This window comes from Rhinatrema bivittatum, chromosome 4, assembly GCF_901001135.1.
Source record: "Rhinatrema bivittatum chromosome 4, aRhiBiv1.1, whole genome shotgun sequence".
Lineage (NCBI taxonomy): Eukaryota > Metazoa > Chordata > Amphibia > Gymnophiona > Rhinatrematidae > Rhinatrema > Rhinatrema bivittatum.
The window spans coordinates 26,235,027-26,256,182 of NC_042618.1; the positions used below are offsets into that span (position 1 = coordinate 26,235,027).

The 21,156-nt window shown below is 45.9% G+C and overlaps 1 protein-coding gene across 2 annotated transcripts in view; it reads right to left on the minus strand.

Annotated features, from left to right (window-relative positions):
- The window catches only part of CLMN (calmin), a 132,998-nt gene that overhangs the window by 50,379 nt on the left and 61,463 nt on the right, over positions 1-21,156 (minus strand). For both annotated transcript variants that reach the window (XM_029597882.1, XM_029597883.1), the window contains exons 2-4: positions 12,946-13,007; positions 10,979-11,074; positions 9,801-9,884 (exon numbers count right to left, since the gene is read on the minus strand). In XM_029597882.1, the coding sequence (XP_029453742.1) occupies positions 9,801-9,884; positions 10,979-11,074; positions 12,946-13,007 (242 nt within the window). The remainder of the gene's footprint in view (positions 1-9,800; positions 9,885-10,978; positions 11,075-12,945; positions 13,008-21,156) is intronic.

A 21,156-nucleotide genomic window follows, 5' to 3' on the forward strand; every position in this document is an offset into this window, starting at 1 on the left:
CGAAAGCCTACCCCATTTTCAGCTCATCTCCCTCTTCGTGTACAGCGCAGTCACTGCCACGACACCCCCTGGCTGAGAAGCACAGACCTTGGGCTGCCACGGGGGACTGGCACGAGGGCTCTCTTAACCTGCCAGTAGGTGTCGCTGTTCCTCCCTCCTGGGGAGGGGGGGTGGGAGATACGAATGCTGCCCTCTGCGGTGCTCTCCCCCCTTGCAAAAACCAAGAAAAGTAGCCAGGAATAAACCAAGCTCCCCTGAACAGCCACATGCAGCGCTGCCACTGGCTCAGCAGGAATATTACTTCCTTGCTATTGTTTTGGGAACTGAATAGATCCAACACCCCTGTATCATGTGGAAGGTTGCCCGTTTCCTCACTCGGTGCTGGCAAACGGCAGAACAGAAAGGAAACAGAACATGAAAGAAAGAAAGAAAAAAAAAAGAAAACCACAGCATGTGGGTGGATTTGTTTTCCTTGGCTATAAAGGCTCAGTCGCATTAAAGAGCAGGTAAGAGTGCCTCACCCCGGCAGCCTGCTGGACAGCACGCCTGGTCCATGGAGTAGACGGAAGGAAAGCTTTGCATGGCAGGACCACAACCTCCCGCCAATTTACAGACCCCGCCGCCTGCCTGCAGGCATTCTCCAGGTTGCCCTGCCACTGCCTACGGTCTGGGTACAGGTCTACAGTGAGACGGCACACGGTGAGCAGCACCCACCTGCAGCTTCTTCCCCGGAGATCACCAGGCACCGGAAAACCAAGCCCAGAAGCAGCGGCAGTTATTCCAAAGCAAGGACCCGAGCAGGCCACAAATATATTCTGCAATAAAATCCTGCACCTTCGTCCCCTCTCCACCACTCACCGAGTGAGACGAAGCTGCCTGCGCCCAGACCTAGACTGTAAGCTCTTTGGAGCGCGAACCTCTTCCTCTTATTTATGGCAACTGCTGAGAAAACCTCAGGCACAATAATCTGAGCTACACCTTGTAAAGCATTTGCTAACTTTAACTTTCTTGCAGCTCCACCTTGAAACTCCACACCCAGCTGCCTCAGAAATAATAGTCTGCTCTCTACTGAGTGGGCCACAGCCTTCCAGAAGATCCGTCCGGTCACTAACATACGGGCTGATACAGTAAAAATCGCAGGAGAGCGGGCGAGCGTCCGCTCTCCCGGCTCGCGGATAGGCCACTCTCCTGTGCGCGCGATTCAGAAAAAAAAATTATTCAAATTAGCGTCCCTAGCGCCTTTTTGGACAGGAGCAGCGGCTGTCAGCGGGTTTGACAGCCGACGCTCAATTTTGCCGGCGTCGGTTCTCAAACCCGCTGACAGCAACGGGTTCGGAAACCGGATGCCAGCAAAATTGAGCGTCCGGTTTTCAACCTGTGAGCCGCGGGCCGATTTAAAATTTTTTTTTTAATTATTTTTAACTTTTGGGACCTCCGACTTAATATCGCCATGATATTAAGTTAGAGGGTTACAGAAAAGCAGTTTTTACTGCTTTTCTATACACTTTCCCGGTGCCGAGAGAAATTAACGCCTACCTTTGGGTAGGCGCTAATTTCTGAAAGTAAAATGTGCGGCTTTCTGTATCGCTTTCTGTATCATGCAGGAATAACTAATAGGGCCATCAACATGCATTTGCATGTTGTGGGCATTATTAGTTTCGGGGGGGTTTCGATGCGCTATTACCCCTTACTGAATAAGGGGTAAAACTAGCGCATTGAAAGCACGCGTCCAAACGCGGGTTAACAGTGCGCTCCGTCGGAGTGCACTGTACTGTATCGGCCTGATAGTGATTTTCACTATTTGTAAAGTGGGGGGGGGGGGGCCACGCTGGCAAATAAACTTCGATGTGAAAACCAGGATCAATCCCGGACAAAGCGGCTAGTTCCCTGGACAAGAGGTGGGTGGGTTTCTCCCTGCAATGATGGAGCTGTCCCAGCTACTCTGGTGCATTCAGAGCAACTCATGTAACTAAAACAAAGTCTGCTCTCTTCCTCCCAACCTGTCTCTCACTCCTCACACACACACACACACACACACACTCTCTCTCTCTCTCTCCCCCTCAGCCCATATCCACCCCACGTCTCTCCCCTCAAGCCCCAGCTTGTCTCTCTCAACACACTCTTCCCCATTACACCCTCACCCCAACTCCACCCAAGCCAGTCTTACAGCTTACATGCTTCTCCCACCAGTCAGCCTCACCCATCCTATCCCTACCCCTCCTCCTCTCCAAGACAGCTCTAATCTTCCCCCTCCATGTTCCCCTACAGCTTTGTTGATGGCAACAGCTGTTCTGCTTTCTTCTGGCACCCTGTGGCTCTCAGTGAGCCTGAGCTGTGCGCAGGCCCAATGCTCCTGGATGTTCAAACTGTGCAACCCAGAGGACAGGAGGAGGCAGCTGAAGAGGGAAAGAGGCCCAGCAAGGCCACTGGAAGAGCCCACCTCGCTTGAAGCTGAAGAAAGGAGAGAAAGAAAGGGCCCACTGGGGTCACTGATGGAGCCAATCTTGCCAGTGGCCAAAGAAAGGAGAGAAAGAGGCCTGCCCTGAGAGAGAATGTATGCAAGACTGAGCATGTGTAAGTGTGTAAGTGTGAAAGAGGGGAGAGGGGAGTGTGTGAGTGAGAGAAATCACGCCAACTAATCCATTACAATCTCAGTGTGAATGAAAATCAAAAGATCTCAGGTATGCAGAGTGGGGAATTTTTTTATTCTTATTTAGTTTTAAATTATTGGGTGTTATTTGAATTGCCTGCTGTTTTCAAATATTTTATTGGTGCTTGGGAAATGTTTAAACATTTTTTTACAAGTTTTTATTCTATTCATCAGATGTTTTCAAAGATTTAGTCTTTTTTGTTCCTATGGTTTTATTGGTAGCATTACTGATGTTTTATAATTCTTGACAAAGCCAGGAAGTTTTGGCACCTATAGCTAAGTGAAAAACTTTGCCCTCCCCCAATACACACAACAATGCACCAGGAGTTGGGAGACTCTAGTAAATGTTTGTACAGCAATGTCCAAGGCTGGTGCAAGGGTATTAGGTGCTCTAGGGTAACCTTACAACCTTGTGCCCCTCCCCCCCCACCCGATACACTCTCCCCACACAATTAAAAATTATGCATTTATAATAACAGATTTTACATGCAAAGGATATTCAAAGTACAGTTTTCTGAGGTAAAAATATCACTTACAATAAGAATATTATATTTATATGCACTGCTGTGGTGCCAAGCAGAAAAACCTGCGAAAAAGCAAATGACACTTGGAACCCATGTGGTCTTAGGGCTACTTGTACGCATCTTGGGCATGAGAAAGCCACGAGAAAACAGAGTTACAATACAATAAGAACATATTTGCAATACTGGATCAGACCAAAGGTCCATCAAGCCCAGTATCCTGTTTCTAACAGTGGCCAGTCCAGGTCTCAAGGACGTGGCAGGATCCTAAGGGGTAGATAAATTCCATGCTGCTTATCCCAGGAATAAGCAGTGGATTTCCCCAAGTCCACCTTAATAATTGTTTGTGGACTTTTCCTTCAGAAACGTGCCCAAACCTTTTTTTAAATGCAGCCTCACTAACAGCTTTCACCACATCCTCTGGCAACGAATTCCTGAGCTTAATTATGCAGAGTAAAAAACATTTTCTCTTATCAGTTTTAAATGAATCAACTAGTAACTTCATTGTGTGTCCCCTAATCTTTGTTCTTTTAGACTGAGTACACAACCTATTAAGGTTTACTCATCCCACTCCACTCAATATTTTATAGACCTCTATCATATCTCTCCTTAGCAGTCTCTTCTTCAAGCTGAAGAATCCTAACCTCTTTAGCCTTTCTTCATAGGGCAATTGTTCCATCCCCTTTATCATTTTGGTCATCCTTCTCTGTACCTTTTCTAATTCTGCTACATCTTTTTTGAGATGTGGTGACCAGAACTGCTCACAATACTCAAGATGAGGTTGCAGCATGGAGCGATACAGAGGCGTTATGGTATTCTCTGTTTTATTCTCCAATCCTTTCCTAATAATCCCTAGCATTTTATTTGCTTTCTTGGCTGCTGCTGCTGCACATTGAGCAGATTTCAACGATTTATCTATGATGATGCCTAGATCCTTTTCCTGAATGGTGATTCATAATGTGGAACCTTGCATTGTGTAATAAGAGGGGCAGAGTAGCCTAGCGGTTAGAGCAGCAGGCTACGAACCAGGAAATGCACCGTTCAAATTCCACTGTCACTCCTTGTGACCTTGGGGAAAGTCACTTTACCCTCCATTGCCTCAGGTACAAAATTAGATTGTAAGGTCTCTGGGGATAGGGAAATACCTACAGTACCTGAATGTAATCCACTTTGAAGTACCAAAAAGCAGAATATAATAATCTAAAATAAGTATAGCTATGATTTAAGAACATATAAGAACATAAGAACATGCCATACTGGGTCAGACCAAGGGTCCATCAAGCCCAGCATCCTGTTTCCAACAGTGGCCAATCCAGGCCATAAAACCTGGCAAGTACCCAAACACTGAGTCTATTCCATGTTACCGTTGCTAATAATAGCGGTGGTTATTATATAAGTCAACTTAATTAATAGCAGGTAATGGACTTCTCGTCCAAGAACTTATCCAATCCTTTTCTAAACACAGCTACACTAACTGCACTAACCACATCCTCTGGCAACAAATTCCAGAGTTTAATTGTGCGTTGAGTGAAAAAGAACTTTCTCCAATTAGTTTTAAATGTGCCCCATGCTAACTTCATGGAGTGCCCCCTAGTCTTTCTACTATCCGAAAGAGTAAATAACTGATTCACATCTACCCATTCTAGACCTAAGAACATAAGAACATAAGAAAATGCCATACTGGGTCAGACCAAGGGTCCATCCTTAGAAAGGAAAAGCATGAACATCACACAAACCCCAATATTTCTCAATAACAACCAACAAATTGACTTAGCAAATAAAGTTCGCAATCTCAGAGTAATAATTGACAATGAACCAAGCCTCAAACAACACGTATCAATAAAGGTTAAGGAAGGATATGCTAAACTAATGATACTAAGAAAACTCAAACCATTACTATCATTACCACATTTCCGTACTGTGCTTCAATCGCTGATTTTCGCCAGCACAGACTATTGTAATGCCTTACTACTAGGCCTACCTAACACTACAGTAAGACCTCTACAGATTTTACAAAACGCTGCTGCAAGAATCCTCACAGGAAAAAACAAAAGAGATCACATAACAGATACGCTCGCCACTCTACATTGGCTTCCCATAGAACAAAGAATACAGTTCAAAGCACTGTGCCTAATACACAAACTCATCCACGACGATGAAGCAGAATGGCTGAACACAGCACTTAGAGTACATGTCCCACACAGAAATCTAAGGTCAGCAAACAGAGCACTCCTTCCCATCCCTTCTGTGAGACTGACCCAAGTAAGGGAGCGAGCTCTGTCTCTAGCCGGTCCCATATTATGGAACTCCATGCCCCTTGACCTTAGATTCCAGAGCAATCACAAACTTTTCAAAACACAGCTCAAAACCTGGCTTTACATACAAGCCTTCAAGAAAGAAAACTGATGCGGGCAACGAAGGAAAGGTTATGCGGCATAAAGCACTAAATGCCTAATTTTATAAATCCTTACTGATTTCAACATTTTTTTTAACTGTAGGCAACCTTCAGGACATATTGCTATGATACACTTAATCCCCCTAATAAACACCTTATTGTTACCGAATACTATTGGCACCACCTATGTAATGTACGACCCATATATTTTTTACTGGTGCCCTATTGTAAACCGTTGTGATGGTGAATAACTTAATGACGGTATATAAAAACTCTTAAATAAAATAAATAAATCAAGCCCAGCATCCTGTTTCCAACAGTGGCCAATCCAGGCCATAAGAACCTGATACCTCATGGCCAATCCAGGCCATAAGAACCGGATACCTCATGATTTTAAACACCTCTATCATACCCCCCCTCAGTCGTCTCTTCTCCAAGCTGAAAAGTCCTAACCTCTTTAGTCTTTCTTCGTAGGGGAGCTGTTCCATTCCCTTTATCATTTTGGTCGCCCTTCTCTGTACCTTCTCCATCGCAATTATATCTTTTTTGAGATGCGGCGACCAGAATTATACACAATATTCAAGGTGTGGTCTCACCATGGAGCGATACAGAGGCATTATGACATTTTCCGTTTTATTCACCATTCGCTTTCTAATAATTCCCAATATTCAGTTTGCTTTTTTGACTGCCTCAGCACACTGAACCGACGATTTCAATGTGTTATCCACTATGACGCCTAGATCTCTTTCCTGGGTAGTAGCACCTAATATGGAACCTAACATTGTGTAACTATAGCATGGGTTATTTTTCCCTATATGCATCACCTTGCACTTATCCACATTAAATTTCATCTGCCATTTGGATGCCCAATTTTCCAGCCTCACAAGGTCTTCCTGCAATTATCACAATCTGCTTTGGGTTACTTCTCTCTAAGTGCATCACTTTGCACTTGTCTATATTAAATTTCATTTGCCATTTGCATGCCCAGTCTCCCAGTTTTGCAAGGTCCTCTTGCAATTTCTCACAATCTGCTTTTGATTTAACAACTTTGAATAATTTTGTGTCATCGGAAAATTTGATCATCTCATTCATTGTCCCCATTTCCAGGTTGTTTATACTGTAAATATATTAAAAAGCAGTGGTCCCAGAAGAGAAATAAACTTTCGATATCAAAACAACACTAACTACTAGCACTCAAAGTGCAACAACCCTACCTATGAAAAGGCAACACTGTAAATATTACACCAGGCCCTAAAACACCAATTAGGAAAATAGAGCACTCCTAGATGCAAATTCCTACTTAGAAACTATACACTATTGGAAAACCTCACTTCAGTCACACATGAAAAACACAGACAGACCTTCAAATACAGAATAAAGAGACCATAAAATGATCCTCTGACAAAATATGGTCCCCTACTGAAAATACCGGAATGCCCATTCAAGAGAGTTATCGTAAGCTCATTAAGGTGTGAAGCGTGATGATGTCCACTGTCAGCTCCTGTACTGCTGTTGATTTATGTAGCGTGATCTGCTTGCCTGATTGTATAACCTTCCAGGGGGAAGACTTTGATGTCTCTTGGGGGTGGGTTTGTGGGGCTTTTTGGATTATTTCTTTTGGGGGGGGGGGGTTGCCTTTTTCTTTTTTTACTACCTTTGTACTGGAAACTGTCTAAAAAAAAAAAAAAAGTTAAAAAAAAAAAGAGACAAAACCTGAACTGGAAACTACAACAAACTAAATCTAGTAAGCAGTGCAACAATGGAAAAACAGAAACATCACCATTCTTCATAAAACAATAAAATCAAGAAATATAAATATCATCAACAACACTAAAGCCATAGCAATAAAAAGAATAGTTAAGGCACAGAATATATCCAAAAATTAAAAACCCATACAAACATTTTCCAAACACCAATAAAATATTTCAAAACAGACACATCAAATAACATCTAATAATTAAAACTAATAAGGATTTTAAAAAATACTCCACTCTCCATACTTGAGAACTTTTGATTTCCAGATGCCCTGAGATTGTCATGGATTAGCAGGCAGAGGGGAAGGAGGGTTGTTTGGCATAGACTTTCTTCTCTCTCTCTCACACACCCACACACAGGAGTTCTCTCTTTCTCTCACAGACACATACACGCTCTCTCTCCCTCTTTCTCTCACAAAAACACGTGCTTTCTCCCCCTCTCACAAACACACGTGCGCTCTCATAAATGTGCTCTCACAAACACGTGCTCTCTCTCACACAAACACATACTCTCTCTCTCACACTCACTTGCTCTCTCTCACACATGCATGCACTCACACGCATACATATGCACTCGTGTCTACCACTCTCACACACACATGCTCACTCACTTTTGCACATATACAAAACATGTATGCCCTCACACACACATGGACTCTTTTACTCTTGCCCATATACACACACACATACTCTCATACATGTGCACTCTCACTCAGGCACGTGCTCTCTCTCACCTCTACACACACACATACCTATGCAGATGCGCTCTCTCACACCCCCATGCTCACACGTGCCCCCCCCCCCCTTCTGTCATTCACTCGAAGCAGCAGCAATAGTCTCCCTTCTTCAAAACCCCCCACCGGGCTGACAGGACTACTTCTTCGGGCTGCAAGGACCAACTCTGCTCTGTCTTTTGTGTTCTTTTGTGCAGGGCAGTCCGCGCATCTTCTCCTCTTCCTAGGTCCTGCCAGTGATGCTGCCGCTTCCATGGGGCAGCACAGCACAGTACAGTGCAGCTCCTCTTCTTCCAATGCCCCACCGCTCCTCTTCTCTCGAAGGCCCTACCGGCTATGCTGCCAATTCTGGTGGGACCACACAGCTTTTATCGGCTGCAGCAGGCAACATTTTCCCTTCTGCACCAGCGGCGCTATGGTGCCCTTCAGACAGTGGTGCTTATGGCCGAGGCCCTATTGGCCATATGCACACTATGGCTCTGATTCTTGATTTCATTGTTTGATGTTTTATGAGGAATGCTGATGCTTCTGTTTTTCCACTGTTGCATTGCATACAGAGTCTGCCTTATTTCAATTTCTGGTTCAGTTTTAGTCTTCATGTTTCTATTTATACTTTATGGCCTATATACTCTTATTTGTATCTGAATGGGCCATCATGTTTCTCTCTTTCTATGGTGACAATCTTTCTGTGCTCTGCATATGTGACTAAAGTGAGGTATTCTGCTAATGTGCAGTTTCTGTGTAGGGATCTATAGCAGCTTGGCTTTTTCTGTTATCCTTTTAGGAGGTACATGGTGTTTTAGGGCTTGGTTTAATATTTTCAGTGTTGCCTTTTCATATGTTGTTAAGTGTTGACAGTTAGTACTGTTTTGATATAGATGGTTTACTATATTGTTATTTTACTTCAGTTTTCTCATGGCTTTCTGAGGGCCACGTCCCAACCCAACATGCATTGCAATAGGCCTAATACCATATGGCAGGGATATCATTGTGGATATCCCGAAAACCTGGCCTGTTTGTGGCTCTCGGGGACCTGAGTTGGTCACCCCTGCTATATGGGCTCCAAGTATCTCTTTTGCTTTTTCACAGGTTTTTCTGCTTGGCACCACAGCAGTGCACGTAAATGTAAATATAATATACATGTTGTTATTAAGTGATATTTCTACCTCAGAAGAAGGTACTTTGAATGTCTTTTTCATGGAAAATCGATTATAAATGACCCTGTGACATCTAAATAAGATGATGACATAGACAATTATTTTAAGGGTAATATATACAGATGTTTAAAAACAGCTGCTTTTAAAGTATTTGAGATCAGTGCCAAAACAGGGCGATTACTTCAGTCTCCAGTTATTTCCCTCCATGGGCTCCTGATCCTTTAATCCCGAGGGAGTTCTTTCATTAGAAAATGAATTTTAATCCTCCCTTTCTTTCCTGGACTCCTCTTTAAGTGAGCATCACCCTGCACCTGCACGGGCATTCATGGCGTGCATGCGTGCGTGCGTCTGTGGCTGCTGCTGCTGTAGACTGACATTGGGTTTCAGCAGTCAAATACCCTACGGTACCTGAACATAATCCGCTTTGACGTGCCAAAAAGCAGAATATAAATAAATAACTAACTAAGTCATGCCCTCCTTGCCGACAGCGAGAGCTTTTGCTGGCAGATAATCCGCGCCGGCTTCTTTCGCACAAGACTGCACAGAGCAAAACACGCACACTATGCAGGTAAACCTAAGGAACACTTACATTGCTGTCCTCCAAAAACGTAAGCGCTTTTGCGATGTTGTTCAACCGGAATATACGATGTGATGAGGATTTATATTCATGCAGCTGTAAAAAAAAAAAAAATGACTAAGGGTTTAGAATGGAGCAGCATGACCATCCCACAGTTGCAATGGTGGTGGTGTCAGAATATCTCCCTCACAAGTGCCTGAACGTGAGAGGCAAGGATGGGTGTTAAGTCTCCAATCCTGGCTACTTTAGAATTGCTTGGTGCCTTGAGCATTAATGGAAACATAGAATTTGACGACAGCAGTTAAGGACTGTCATGTAATGCATTAGTGCTACCCCTATCACTCACTCAGGGTTAACCCTGTGGACATTTAAAGGGTCCGGCCAAGCACTCTCAGTCCTGCTCAGGCTCTCCTGCACCTGTGCATGTACCCTTACCCTGGCAACCTCCCACCCACCAACTGGGTTCCACTTGCGTTTGGAGAAGTACCTTACCCACCAGCTATCCCCCTGAGACCCCACACCACCCAAGGGTCACACAGTTCCTAGAAATTTACCTACAAACCAAATATAAAAAATGCTGGGATCATTAGTCACAAGACAGAACTAAGAAATTAAAGAGTTTATTAACAAATGGCAAGAACAATGAACAGAAAAATATGTAATCTTCAGACAGCCAACAGGTAAAATAACAAGGATTCTTACAGTTAATGCTAACTAGACAAGTTTCACTGTACTTAGCCAGTGCTTGGGATGGTTCAGGTCATGCTGTCTTCACAAGGATGTTACAAATTTACAGCTCCCTGAGGATACCAGGAAATATGCTGTCCAAGCTTCACTCTTTGTGACGCAGGCATTCCAAGCCTCAGTTTGAGGTACAGTATTGTAAAGGACAGAGCACTACCTGTAGGTTACCGTAAAGGAAATGAGTGCTTTCTGGGCAAAACAAGGAACTGACAGTGTGCATAATAATCCCTGTTTCACCACAAGGACCTATCTGTCCATCTGGTCTGCCCAATTTCATTCCTGGTGCTGTGCCCATTCGTATGGGTACCTCAAAATACAGAACTTACTGGCACCACAGCAGAACCATGGAGCTCATATAACTGGTAGATACACAGTACCAGTCCAATACTTGGCAGATTCTTTGCACCGAGCCCATGAACATAAAATTTGAACAAAGTGGCACTTACCAGGCTCTTTCCAGAGAGAACCTCTAACAAAGCCATTAAGATCTTTCCATCTTGGATATCAACAAACAAGTTCTGCACTTGGAGGGGAGGATTGCACTGTGGAGGCAACGAGAAGCAGGTTAAACGCACGGCAAAGTGCAGAAAAATATCACATTCAACGATACATTAGATATGTTTATTGCTGTGCTAGTGTTTTTCCCATCCAACGATATCTATGCAGGGGCCAGCTCACAAGATTCGTGGAGCCAGTATCAGTGGCACACGCCAATGCTGTTCGAAGGAAACAGCTGCTCGATACGAATGGCAATATCCGACAGCGAAAAACTGCAGAAAAGATGTGCGGTCACTAATGTGGGCACATGAGGAGTAAGACAGAGAGAAAAAAAACCTAGGACTTGATGGACTTCTGGTCCTCTTTCAAACTTGCATCTCTTCAGTACTGCAGAGCGGCTTGTGCACAATGTAACCAACGTAGTCATCTGCTAACCTTCATGGGTAAATGTTCTAATAGGAGTCCAAGCGCCACACCGCAACGTCACGAACGTAAAACGCTCCTTCTTGTATCTCACTGTCACTAGACAGGCCCTCATCGGTGGACACCCCCTCCCCACACCCGCCTCGGCCCCTTAAATCCCAAGAAGCACACGCTCTGAGGCAGTAACAGATGGGAAGTGACCCAGAGAAGACACTCCTCGTGCCAGCCCTTTCTATGCTTGGTCACCTTTTTTTTTTTTAAACATACTCAATGGCTTCCGCAGGTCGGAAGCGGTGAGCAACCCTGGCAGCCTGCAGACACAGGGGGTGCCTGGGGGTTCCGGTGCCTTAAAGGGCTCTGCATACAAAAAGATGCCAAAGTCCCACCTTTATCACTAAAAACCCAAAACATAAAAAAAATGAAAATGAAAAGCCTTCTTCCGTAGAATCTCTGCACAGTATCCAAAAGAAGGGGTGAGGGATGGGAAGCACCAAAGGAACAAAATGTTCTTGCGAACGCGTGGAGTCACAACAGCCACTGATACAGCCAGGAGGACGTCTGGCCTGGGCTAGCATGAGCCCCAGCACCCTTCCTCGGCAGCACACGGCACCGCTGGGCCACAGAAACCCTCCCCAACAGATCGCTTGACAATTACAGCATTAGAAAAGGACTTTTCTGTTGTTCCCTGTGCGCTCTGTAGGAGCATTGTGACCTTTCCAAAACAAACACAGTCCATTCTGCCCGAGGTTTCAGCCGGTTTCCTGCTTAAACACCTTTTACTGCTTCTGAATGGAAGCAGAACTGCTTTTGCAACACCCGCCCTGGAGGCAGATACTCCCCTCCTCCCCCGATTGCTGCGTTCTTGAAGGAACGTGCCCACGGATGGTTCCATTTTGGGGGGCAAGCGCAGTATTTGCTGTGCCGAGTGAGCGAGACATGCACGGCTGGGAACATAAAAGGCCAGGCAAGACTGGGTCCAAACAACATGGCTTTGCTTCAGGAACCTTTCCAGCAGGAAGGAGGTGCGCTGGGACCCTGTCCGTGGTTAGCAGACCCTGGAGACCTTATCAGCCCGTACAAGGAACGAGGCTCTTCCCATCTTTGGAGCCCCACTGCATGACCCAGATACGGCTTTCCCTGGCAAGGAAGGATTGGCGTGGTACCAGCACTGGGAGTGGCCCAGAGCAGATATCCCTATAGTACAGCTGACTGTTTTCCTTGGCTGGAGGACAAAATCTTAACAACACTGCACCCATATTATTTAACCCCAGATCCTTTCCACATAAACAGGCCTGGGGCAGGCAGAAACTCTGCTTCAGTTCCACTGTCCAGCAATTAACTGTGTGACCCCCGGCGAATCTCTGACATCGTCCAGCACCCAGAGCAGGTGTGTGAGCTTTGTGGGGTGGGGCCTTCGCAACCACGTAAGATATCCTGGAAGGCAGAAAGAATACCAAGTTTTACAAATCCATTGCTTGCATTTTGCACTTACTTTCTCCAAATGTAAATTTATCCATCGGGTGAAGGTTCTCTTCTGTACATTCTCTCTTTCAACTGGAATAAAAAAAAAAGCAGCTCATTAGTTTTAGCCGAAAGAAGCTCTGCTATCTGGTAAAATCCTGATTTTCCAACTACTGGTTTCCCTCTGATGTTCCTGCACAATATCTTTCTCTAGTAAATCAGCACTGGAGGTTTTCCAAGGAACCCTATGGGGTTTGGGCCTTCAGATTCAAACCAGCCCAGACCTTGCAGAACCGGTGATAGACTGGATCACCAGGAGAGATGAAAGTCCCCCAAGTTTCCCCTAAGTCAAACCAGGATCTAGGGTTACTTCCCTCATGGACTAAGCCCTGACAGATCTGAGGCTGGAAAGGGACAGTGGAGCCTGGGCAACTTGTGGGACCTGCATCATTGATTTGCTGCAACTGCAAAGGGGCTGAAGCAGTGCATCAGCTGGGCAGGGTAGCCCTAGAAGCCAGATCCAGCATGCTCACTGTCTGGAAAAATATTTCATCTCTTACTTCACCCCGTGGGAGTCTTCACTTCCCAGCATTAGCTGCCGATGTGGATTCCCCAGCATCACAGGGGTCAAGAGTGAAAGCCTGAACATTTAACAAAGTGCTCAGTGTTTAATGCTTAAACTATTTGATAAATCCCCTTTCCTGACAGACAAACATGGTGAGCAGCAATATTATTCCCGATCAAATACACCTGGCAATATAGGGCTCTTTTCTAAGAAAGATCATCCATTGGTTCACTGACATCTAACTAAGGTCCCTATAATTCCTTGTGTGCTGTCCCATATCCCTCTCTGGCAGCCTCCTAACTCCCTAATGCGGAATTTCAACAGCTATGCTCACTCGGGGCACAGGCCTGGGCGTGCACCCCTATCACAGAAAACTGCACTCCTCCATAACCGGGGGAGCTGGCGCACTGCCAGCAGCTCCATGCCCCCTCCTTGGCAGCCATCTAATCCCTTGCCCAGCTCCTTGGTGAGAGCTTCTCTCTCTCAGGAGTCCGGGAGGACCCAGAGTAAGCCCTGGAAACAGCAAAGCATTTCTTAATGTAACGGCACCTACACCCCTGCCCCGAAAGTGCTTCCATGTGGCCCACCTTTCAGGGCTGCTGGTGACGGGAGAGAAATCACGGCGCTGCCGGTTCCTGTCCTGCAAGGAACTGAATGTGTGCCTCCCCTCCAACTTTCAGCACAAGCAGTAACAAAATACAGGGATCCCTAATGCCTTGATTTATTGATTTTATTTTATGTATTTATTTGTAGGCTTTTATAGACCGACATTCGTAAGAACATCATATCGGTTTACAATAAAACTTGAGAAACAGAATTACAATTAACAGGGAGAAAAAAAACTGGGAGGGGGCATCAAAAGCAAAGAATAGAGAAACGTTGTAGAGTTAAGAGATCTATACGCTACTTTTTTTTTACTCCCGTGACCCTTTCACAGGAGAAGAGAATGCGGCTTTCAGAGAAAACAGAGCGTCTTCCTGGATGCTTATGCCAGTCAAAGTATTTTGTTAGCTGCGTTTTGCGGATCTCACCGCCCTCGGCTCAGTCATGCAGCAGAACCAGTTCATCGGCCAAATTGCAGGAATAACTCGGGGCTGGAACCGGTGCACGCTAGTGAAACCAGACCTTGCGTGGTCGTGGAGAAAGGATTCCCGACAGACAGGACATTTCCTGGCAGTTAGGGCCTCTTTACCCCCAGCCAAGACATTAACTGCCAGCAAATGCCCGGTGCAGAAGGGATTATAGCCATTGTGCTAAAATGTCTTTGTCTTAGACCTGGCAGCATGAACAGACTGAAAACAGCATTTCCAGGGGAGGAACACCACCCTGGGTTCCAGCCAGTCGGGTCGTGCAGCTGGATTCTGAGCCGTCTGCTTCGGTGCTAACGGGTGCCTCCCACTGCAGGATGCAGGCTGCGTATCTGGACTCTATCTGGCATAATTACTGAGTGTAAATAGCTGGAGAGCAGTAAATATTCTCATATTATGAGGAGCTGGCTCCCCTCCAACCGGAGCACTGTCTGTAGCGGTGTATGGTTTGGGATATATGTATGCGAGTCTACCTGCTGACTCTCGGCTGACTGCCTGGTGGCAATGGGTATAAAAAGCACAGACTTCAGTTCCAGCTTTAGAAAATGACCCTTTAACTCTCCGCCTCACCTCGGCCAGTCTGCATGAGGTGCTGCCCAATTAATGCAATCAGAGAGGACGCCAGCCGACGAGCTATCAGAATGCAAGGAGGCCACATTTTGCATTGCTAATACGAAGGTCAATGCAATAAGCTGAGTACAAAAACAAAACAAAACTCCGTGCGTTGTTTTCCGAGCGCCTGTCCTTCACCGGGAAAAAAGCTAACCCAGATAAGCACCGAATAATCCGGCTATCTGGCAGCGGTGAGCCGCCCCGGATAGCTGGATAAGCACCAACTTATCCGGTCAAGCAACAGCAGCAAACCACAGCTGGATAGATCTGTGCTTATCTGGAGGCGGCAGCTGCCACCGCCATTTACCCAGAAAAGGGACAGGTGCCCGGAGAAGAGGGAATGCTTGATGCCCTCAGCTTGTTTTGAAGTGACCCAACGGGAATTGGGAGGGCTCCTCAGGAATTGCCGTATTTTAGACTTTTTAAAAATGGTTTTAAGTTCCCAGCGCATTAAGCGCTGGGAACTTAACTCCAGCTCTGACCCGGAGTTCGTTTTCCAGCACTACGGCCAGATGCAGTCTCTCAGCGTCCCGGGGGGATAAGGCTTAATGCCCCTCATCTGCATGTGATTTCCAGGCGAGGGCGCTAAGCAGTACTCCCCGTTTGGAAATGCACTTTTTTTTTATGCGCAAAACATCTGGCTGCATCAGCGGTAAGTTCGGCGCGCAGAGGTGCAGGCAGGGAGGTGCGTTCGGCTCAGCGCACCCCTCTGCATCGGTCTTGTACTGTGACAGAGAGAGAGAGAGAGTGAGTGCAAGAACTGAAGGTGCGAGATTAACATTCCTGGAGCCCCTCCCTAAACTTCTACATTCAGAAAACATTCTTGCAGGACGGGTAAGGTCTGGAGATAAGGCAAGGAAGGAAGGGATGGGGGAGAACGAGTGCAGTGCTTTGGAAAGGACAAGCCACAGAGCAAAAAGCAAAGGGGATTTTTTCTGTTTTCTGGATGTCTCGGACATAGTGTTTCTGGCATTTCCCAGTGAAAGGTGCGACGGACTGGATTTCCCCTCCTACTGTGAAGTAGAAGCCCAGGAAAACGCCATTTCCGTGATTGATGCTGGGGGGGGATCCTTCCAGGTCCCATTTGCAGCATTCTTGAGGGCAGTAATTTGCCGGCTGAATGATGAACGCTCAGAACTGTTGACACAGAGCTTGAGTGTTTTCAGCTGTTGACACTGTCCAATGGTTTTAACACAAAGTCATTAAGTTGCCAAGATCCACAAGCCTGAGATTATCTTCTCCCAGAGCGAGGAGAGGAGCACATGTGGAGTTGTCAAGTGTGAGTAATGGGGCTGCGTCCAGAAAACGTACAACTCCTGGGGATTTTAGAAAGCTGGTCCCCCCCCCCCGCCTCCCGTTACGCTTCTGCGGATCGCTGAAGGGTTCAATATTCTTCCTTTCCCCGTGCACGCGCTCCTTGGAAGCTCTGGCTGTGCAGAGTTGCCATTTTCCTTTCTCATGGCGTTCCAGCTTTATTTCTTCCTCCTAAGGCTCCTTGGCCTCCAGGCCATGTCATCTCCCTGCTCTCCTCCACAAAGGCCCTTTATTATTGCTGATGTTTTATATTTTATGTTTACTACTTTTTTGTATGCTGATGTTGATTTATATTGTTGCATTCAATTAACATTTAATTTTCAGTTCATTTCAAGAGTTTTTGATTATTGCGAAGTTGTTTTTGAATTGATGATTACGACTGTTTGTATTTTGTTGATTGGACACTGCCATGGATGACCTATACTATCAATAAGGTGGTATAGAAAAAACCTTTTCATAAAATAATAAAGAAAATAAATATCCTCAGCTGGAAGACAAAGGTCCCCAAATGTGCAAACATTTAAGAAAAACAGACCAGCCGATACAGGAAGGTCGCGGGAAGGTTATGTTGAGTGCCCACTTTCCTAACGTGCAACCAGCCATCTCTCCTGGGCGCGCGATCCTGTATTTAAAGGAGGCGCTAGGGACAATAGCGCGCCCCTAGCGCCTCCTTAGCAGCGGAAGCCCAGGAGAGGTGGCTGTCTGCGGGTTTGGAAAATGGACGCTCAGTTTTTACGAGCGTCCGTTTTCCTAACCTGTGCACAGCCATGGGTAGGAGCGTCCCTTTTCCTATCCAGACCCCCAGCACATATATATTTATTTATTTATTTATTTATTTATTTATAACCTTTTGGTTCCTCTGACTTAATATCGCTGCTTTTCTGTACACTTTTTTGGGCGCTAAACCTCTTATTGTATAAGAGGTTGTGGACGTGCATCCAAAACGTACGTCCAGCCCAGGATAAAACAGTGCGCTCAGCTGAGCACACTTTACTGTTGCACTGTAATTCCCTGGGTTGCTGAAACTATCAAAGGGTGGGGAGCATGCACCTGTCACTCTGTATTCTCTCTCCCTAGGGAGGGGTAAGGGTTTCCATTAAGAGTTGCTTTTCTCTTTGGAAGACTATATAGCACTACATAGATATCATCCCCCAGCAGTTTCTGCCCATTCCTTTGGGTATAGTTCCACTGGAACCAGCCTCAACAGGTCTTTAGCACCAGGATCCTTCATTGGCAACCACCTCTGTAGGTCTTCCTCCTCTACATAGATCCCTCTCCCAACTTATTCAACTCAAGTCACTACAGTGGCAAACCTCAGCCAGAGGCCATGCACAGGGCCACTGCCGAACCCGGTAATCGTCGGCCGCTCAGGGTCACGGCTGCATGATGACCGGACTCCCATTCCAGGGGCTGCGACTGCTACCTCCGCAGCATCTCGGCCTTGGCCAGACTGGGAACTGACGACCTGACCCAGGAATCAAACCCAGGTCCTCCGCATGACAACGCCTGCCAGCTCAGCACTATGTGCCTTGTGGGATTGTGGGATGAGGAAAGGCATAACTGTGCTTAAAAGGGTACATCACGTGCACGCAACTGGAAAGTAACTCCATGTCTCTCTCTTCTTAAAAGCTATGATCATGGATCGAGTGCCAGTTATTGTCTCAACCATAGTGTTTACCACAAGGAGGGAATTTAATTTAGGGCAGACTTCCGGGGTTGTATTGCTCCCTTCATGCAGTACGGGCTCTGCTCTGGATACGACACAAAACTGGGGAGTATTTTACTAGCCAAGACCCAGAGAACACAAGTGAATATGTAAACAGGGAGCAGCTTTTATTCTGAAGGAGATACTATAGAGGCAGCACTGTTAGGCCCAGGAGAGTATTCGTGCTTACAAATGGGGATCAGGATTATGAGAAGGTGCAACTGTACAGTCAAGTCCAAGGCCCGTGTTGGTTGTCGTCTGAATCCAATTCCTGCCCCCCGCCTCCCACTGCCATCAAAGTGGAAAGCGAAGTTATAGTTGCGTCAAAAGCATCAAGGCTTATTGGTGAAGGGTAGTCAGGGGCGGATTGGCCTATCGGGGCTTCGGGCATGCCCCGGTGGGCCAGTGACCCCAATCACGTGACAGGTGTTGCTGCGTAAGTGCTGCTTTTGTATTTTCACCACGGCACCAGCCCCGGTTTCATGGGAACAGCAGCAGTGTAGGTGGAGGCTGGCAACTGCGGCTGGGCCTTTTCTTCTTCCCACACCTGCCCCCCTGGCCCGGAACAGGAAGTGACGTGCAGTGGGGGGCGCGGGAAGAAGAAAGCCATGCCACATGAAAAAATAGCGGCGGCAGCAGCAGCCACGAGCAAAATCAGAAGCAGCCAGAAATCGGCACAGGAGACAGCAGAATTAGCCTCCTGTGGCCAATAGGAATCTTCTTTCTTGGCATGCAGGGGACTAGAGGAGGAGGCTGCTGCAGCTACCGTTTGTGCTTGGGGGTGGGGGGGGGGGGGCAGGAAATGAGAGAGAGAGAGAGACAGCCAACTTGTCTGTGAGAGAATGTATATGTCATTGAGAGTGTGCATGTGTAACTGTGAGTGAGAGCATTTGATTGAGATCATCTATGTAAAGTGTGTGAGAGAGAGCATGCGTGTGATTGAGAGAAACTGGTCAGAGAGGTGATGTGTGTGTCTGTGTATAGGAGAGACAATGGAAGTGACTGGTCAGGGAGATGACTGGAGTGGGTGTGTGTAAGAGAAAAACTGGTCAGGAGATGATTGGTGTGTGAGAGACAGAAACTGGTATGTGTGTGTGACTGGTATGTGTGTGTGACTGGTATGTGTGTGTGAGAGAAAGAAAGTGATTATGGGAATGAGAAGCCTGTGCATGTGGAGAGAGCTAGCATAGGAGTAAGTAACCTGGGTGTGTGTGAGACACAGCATGGGAGTGAGAAGCCTGTATATGTAAGACAGAACATTGAAGTGGGAAGCCTGTGTGTGTGTGAGAGAGAGAGACTGATCGGGAAGGTGACTGGTGTGTGTGTAAGAGAGAGACTGGTCGGGAGATGATTGGTGAGTGAGAGACAGAAACTTGTCATGGGGGTGTGTCTGGTATGTGTATGTGTGTGAGAGACAGAGAGACTGGTCATGGGCCCTAAGGAAGAGAACCATGAGTACAGAGCTACATCCACTACTGCTGCTTCTGGTGTGTGCTAAGGCCTGCATGGAAGAGGAGTAGAAGAGCTGCTGGAGGGGGTAAGTAAAGGTGGCTTTTTAAGTTTATTTTTCTTGATTGACAGCCATTTTAATTACTGAACATTATGTGATGTGTCTGCTATTTTGAAATATTTTATTGGCGTTTGGAGAAATTTTAAATAATTTTTATGAGTTTTTAATTGTTGGATATTATTCTGTTCATAGTTGTTGTGAAACATTTATTCTGTTTATTAGTAAAGTTATACAATTATTTCTGCGTTGGGATCTATAGCTGCTTGGCTAGTTCTGTTTTCCTAATAGGAGGTGTATTGGTGTTTAGGGCCTGATTTAATATTTGTAGTGTTGCCTTTCCATAGATAGGGTTGCTCCTGTTTGAGTGTATTCCATAATACAGGTGTAACTGTGTGCGGATTAGTTTATGTGCATTACTACAGATCCTGGGAGTATGTTAGGTCGGTTCTGTGTATGTGACCAAGGTGAGGTGTTTTACTGTATCGGTCTTATTTGTTGTATTTTCTCAAGAGGACATGCATTAGTGATACACTGCTGTCTTTTCATAAATAGGGCTATTGAGTCTGGTAGTTGGAGTTTGTGTTGCTGTTACTGAGATGACACCAGAACCAGAATATATTTTTTGTAAGGTGAGTTGTATGGGGAATGTCGTAATTCTGCTTTACATTCATAATTGTGGGTCAGGGGGGGTTCCTGTGGATGCAAACTGTACTTTTACATTTAGCCCTATGATGTTCATGTGTTCAGTGTGTCACGCATGTGAGAACCATCTGTCAGGTGTGTCCCGACAGAAAAAAGGTTGAGAAGTATTGCTCTAAAGCCCACTCAGACTCTCCTCTTTTGGGCCCTGCCTGGATTTTCCCTGACCACCAATGTTTTTTTACTTATTCCCAGACAGAGGGGGAGAAAATCTAACATAAGTGAGCGTGTCTGAATATATGAGGCAGTGAGAATGTGTACGTCAGCATGTGTGAGCGTTAGAGTGCAAGTGTGTCAGTGAGCATGTGTGCAAGGGAGAGAATGACAGCATGTGTGAGTGTGCATAAGTCTGAGCATGTGTATGAGCGTGACTGGACGGATGAGTCAGAGTTTGTGTGCCACTGAACATGTGTGAGTGTGACAGGGCGAGTGTGTCAGTGAGCATGTGTGTGAGGGAGAGTGAATGAGTCAGCATGTGTGTGAAAGCATGCATAAGGCCTGAGTGAGAGCATGTGTGTCAGTAAGCATCTGTGTCAGAGCAAGCAAGCACATCAGTGAGACTGTGTGTATGCATGAGTGAGCATATGAAGGTGATGTGTGCTAGAGAACAACTAATTCATGACCATCTCAAGGTGACTGGAATTAAAAGTTCTCAGGTATGGAGAACCGGGGATTATTTTCTATCCTTATTAGTTTTAATTATTGAATATTATTTGATGTCTGCTGTTTTTGAAATATTTTATTGGTGT